This window comes from Somniosus microcephalus, unplaced genomic scaffold (genome assembly GCF_052327205.1).
Source record: "Somniosus microcephalus isolate GS21.2 unplaced genomic scaffold, FLI_Smic_1.0 scaffold2, whole genome shotgun sequence".
Lineage (NCBI taxonomy): Eukaryota > Metazoa > Chordata > Chondrichthyes > Squaliformes > Somniosidae > Somniosus > Somniosus microcephalus.
This window is the reverse complement of record NW_028225189.1, coordinates 4,208,950-4,213,361: the sequence shown is the minus strand read 5'-3', so window position 1 is coordinate 4,213,361 and position 4,412 is coordinate 4,208,950. Positions and strand designations below refer to the sequence as shown.

The 4,412-nt window shown below is 51.7% G+C and overlaps 1 protein-coding gene across 1 annotated transcript; it reads left to right on the top strand.

Moving 5' to 3' along the window:
• The first annotated feature begins 2,893 nt into the window (after positions 1 to 2,893).
• Positions 2,894 to 4,144, top strand: LOC147084116 (uncharacterized). The gene has a single exon (XM_085979881.1). It carries the CDS (start codon positions 3,100 to 3,102, stop codon positions 3,985 to 3,987), a length of 888 nt encoding a protein of 295 aa, XP_085836007.1. The 5' UTR covers positions 2,894 to 3,099; the 3' UTR covers positions 3,988 to 4,144.
• Positions 4,145 to 4,412: the final 268 nt, after the last annotated feature.

The following is a 4,412-nucleotide window of genomic DNA, read 5'->3' as shown; positions in this document are numbered from 1 at the left end:
GAGAGAGAGAAAGAAAAAGGGAGCGGCACTGCGCCTGCGCGGGAGTGCGTAAGGGAGTGGAACTGTGCCTGCGCCGGAGTGCAAGGAGCGGCACTGCGCCTGCATGGAAGAGAGAAAGGGAGCGGCACTGCGCCTGCGCGGGAAAGAGTAAGGGAGTGGCACTGCGCCTGCGCCGGAGTGCAAGGAGCGGCACTGCGCCTGCGCGGGAGTGCAAGTCTGCGTCACAGCGCCTGCGCGGGAGAGAGAAAGGGAGTGGTACTGCACCTGCGCGGGAGAGCGATGTCGCACGAACGCATCACTATCGCTCCCAGTGGTGGGAGGACTACATCGGAACATATTGTCAGGAGGAGGCCATTCAGCCCCTCCGGCCTGTTCCACCAGCCCATTCCATTCACTCCACCTGATTTCAAGAAAGGGTTGAGCATACTGGATACAGCAAACACCTGACAACTAGCCGCGCCTCTAGCCAAGCTGTTCCAGTACAGCTACAACGCTGGCATCTATCCGACAATGTGGAAAACTGCCCAGGTATGTCCTGTCCACAAAAAGCAGGACAAATCTAACCTGGCCAATTACCGCCCCATCAGTCTACCCTCAATGATCAGCAAAGTGATAGAAGGTCTCATCGACAGTGCTATCAAGCAGCACTTACTCACCAATAACCTGCTCAATGATGCCCAGTTTGGGTTCCGCCAAGACAGTTCGGCTCCCAACCTCATTACAGCCTTGGTCCAAACATGGACAAAGGAGCTGAATACCAGAGGTGAGGGGCAAATGTAAGAAGTCACACAACACCAGGTTATAGTCCAACAGTTTTATTTGAAATCACAAGCTTTCGGAGCGCTGCTCCTTCGTCAGGTGAAGGGGAGGTGAGGGGAGGTGAGAGTGACTGCCCTCGGCATCAAGGCTGCATTTGACCAACTGTGGCATCAAGGAGCCCTAGTAAAACTGAAGTCAATGAGAATCGGTGGGGGGGGAGGAACCTCCACTGGCTGGAGTCATACCTAGCACAAAGGAAGATTGGCTGTGGTGATTGAAGGTCAATCATCTCAGCCCCAAGACATCGCTGCAGGAGTTCCTCAGGGCAGTGTCCTAGGCCCAACCATCTTCAGCTGCTTCATCAACGACCTTCCCTCCAACAAGAGGTCAGAAATGGGGATGTTCGCTGATGACTGCAGCGAGGTGATTTACTTCCTATGTTACCTTACACTGTACACACACAGCCCGAGAATGGCCTCTCCCTTCCCCCACTCACTCCATGTTCCGGAAATATTTCCTGCTTCAATCTGTCTCGTACAAACAGCCCCGACTGCCGCTGAACTTACCCGACACAAAGCCCATCTGCGGACACAGTCCTAGTGCGATGTGCTGCTGTGAGGAGGCTGCTGTTTGTTCCCTTACTCGGGCCCGTGCTATCTCCACTCCCTGATGTGGTCAGCGATCTTCAGCCGAGCACAGAGGAAACGGCCCCCGCTGGCAGAGCTTGGGGAGGGGAGCTTGCAGGATCCTCCCTGTCGCTTTAAACAGTGTGGAGAGAGGGGGAGGAGCAGGCAAGTGTTTATCACGCATGCTCAGACCTCTCTCCTGACGCAAATTAAAAGAAGCAACAGCAAAAAAAACACTTTGAACTTATATAGCACATTTAAATTAATAAATCGTCCCAATGAGCTTGAAAGGAGCGTTATCAAAGAAACATTGTCACCGAGACAGATAAGGAGATATTAGGAGAGGGGAAAGCAACCCTGGACACACGTCAGTTGCTGCCGGTGAGTGTGAGAGTGATGCGAATCCTGTCCCTCAGAGCGATTTGTTTCCCCATACTGTATGGAAGGATGGAGAGGAACAGGTTCTGTCAATCTCTGACACTGAACTGCTGCTGAGCGGGGAGTTTAATCAGTCTCTGCCTGTCTCCGGTGGGTGAGTAGGCGACAGATACCAGACAAGTTCCCGGGCCTGTGTGACTGTCACCCCCTGTGTCTTTCTCTGTGCCTTGTGTACAGGATCAATCCCCAGTCCCTCTATCCCCCAGCCCTGCCTGTTATATCTGGATCGACGCTGAACCTCTCAGTTTTCGGTCTATTGAAACCAAGTTCAAGGCATGTGTGGTGAACAGAATGTCTCACTATTTCTGTGAATAATACTATCATCTAAAAGCAGGCTAGGATCCACACAGCCAAACTGTGACACGTTCCTGCCCCGAAATCTCGGTAACAGACTGCGTGGACCGCTTGGCTCAGAGTACGACCATTCAGACTGATACAGTCTCTCTGTCTCTCTCTCTCTGGTTGCTGTCTCTGGGTGTTGAGAATGGAATGCACAGGACACCAGTTGCTCTGTTCTGTTCCTCAGTTTTGGGGAGGGAGAGGCGGTGAGATCATCATTTCTATTTTCATATAAATCAAACTTATTCCTGCCTGCGAACAATATAATACCTTCAAACCAGATATGGGTGAACACAGCCAGAGCTGTGATTGGCTCCTGCCCCTCAATCTGGGGAACAGACACTGTGAGGAGCGCCGGCCTCAAGAGTGTTTAACAGTGACTGAGCTGGGAAACTCCAAGTAACCCCGAGAATCGGCAGCACAGGCCGAGCGGAGAGGAAAACCTGTCCTGTGAACTGTAAATCTGGGAACAGATTGTGCTGTGAATGAGCAGAGTGAACATTGTGTCAGCGAGAGTGTGTTAAAGGGGCGGGCGGGTTAGACTAATGTCACTGTGTTTGTGTGCCCGCTCTCATCGCCGGATTTCAGAGACCCTCTTGTGTAAAATTCAAAGATTTCCCTGTCATAGGATCGCCCTGCTCCCCCCTGATGTGGGAATTAAATGTGAAGTTTTAGTTGATTTCAAATTTCAGTCGAAAAACAGTGAACATGTCCGCGATCGGGTGAGAGAGCGCGATCAGTGCAGCAAAGAAACGGTTTTAAATCGAAATTGCTGTCTTGAATTCTGATGAAACTTTCTCGACAGCAAACATCCCGGTCTTCGAGACAGAAAGAGACCAATCTGGGAATGTGGAGTGCCCGAGTTTAATTGTAATCGGAGAGTTAATGAGGAGAGAGAAACAGAGAGAGGCTGGAGGGGCCGGGAGCTGACAGCAGGATGTCTCCGCCCCGTCCGCTCGCTGCCTTTAAGTTGCTCTGTGCCGCCGCCTCTCGTTTCATTTCTGACCCAGCTCTGACTGTCAGAGAGATTTTCTACAGAGTCGCCGACATGACCGAGACTGCAGCCGCCAAAATGGCTCCTCCTGCTGCCGCCGCTCAAACCAAGGCTCCCAGCAAGAAGAAGAAGGCGGCTCCCCACTCCAAGCCAGCCGGTCCCACGTTGGGCGAACAGAAACTCAAGGTTGTGGCGAGTGGCAGCGATCGCAAGGGGATGTCCCTGGTTGCGATAAAGAAGGCTCTGGCTGCCAACGGCGTCGACGTGCTGAAGCTTCGGTCCCAGATCAGGTTAAGTATCAAGATGAAAGTGGGAAACGGCTCCCTGGAGCAGAACAAGGGCACGGGCGCCACGGGTTCCTTCAGGCTTGCTAAGAAGGAATCCCAGCGGAAAGAGGGAAAGAAGGTGAAGAAACCAGCAGCCAAGAAATCTGCAGTAAAGAAACCGGCAGCCAAGAAATCTCCAGCCAAGAAACCAGCAGCCAAGAAATCTCCAGCCAAGAAACCAGCAGCCAAGAAATCTCCAGCCAAGAAACCAGCAGCCAAGAAATCTCCAGCCAAGAAACCAGCAGCCAAGAAATCTCCAGCCAAGAAACCAGCAGCCAAGAAATCTCCAGCCAAGAAACCAGCAGCCAAGAAAACAATCACCAAGAAGGCAGCAACGTCTAAAAAGACAGCGAAAGCGGCGGCTGGGAAGAAGGTGGTGGTGAAGAAGCCCAAGAGCCCCAAGAAGGCCACAGGCAGAAAGGTGAAGGCGGCCAAGAAGGTGGAAAAACCCAAGGCCAAGCCCAAATCAGCAAAGTCTCAGAAAGCAGCGAGCAAAAGAAAATAAAAAGGACAACTGTAGTGTATGTACCTTTAAGAGGAACTATGTTTTTGAAGCCCCTGTATACTGTAGTACCAGTAGTAACCACTCGGGTATATAAGCCTGTATAGCGTCTTGTGTAGTTAGTTCACCTCCAGACTTTGTTCAGTAAACACTTGTTAAATCAACTCCTGCATTCCGTGTCTCCATTAACACATGGATCTAACAACAACTTGTAAACATCTGAACCCAAAGGCTCTTCTCAGAGCCACCCATGTCTTTCCAAAAAGAGGTGATTGCGGAATCATATGATCCATGTCCCGGGGCCGGGCTCAGATTCCAGATTGAAATCATTTCAAATGAACCCCGGCTCCCTGGTGACTCGCTGATTTTCGCTGCACCCACCCCTCCCCCAGTGTCTGCAATAAAACAGAGAGAGAATGGGATGTCCG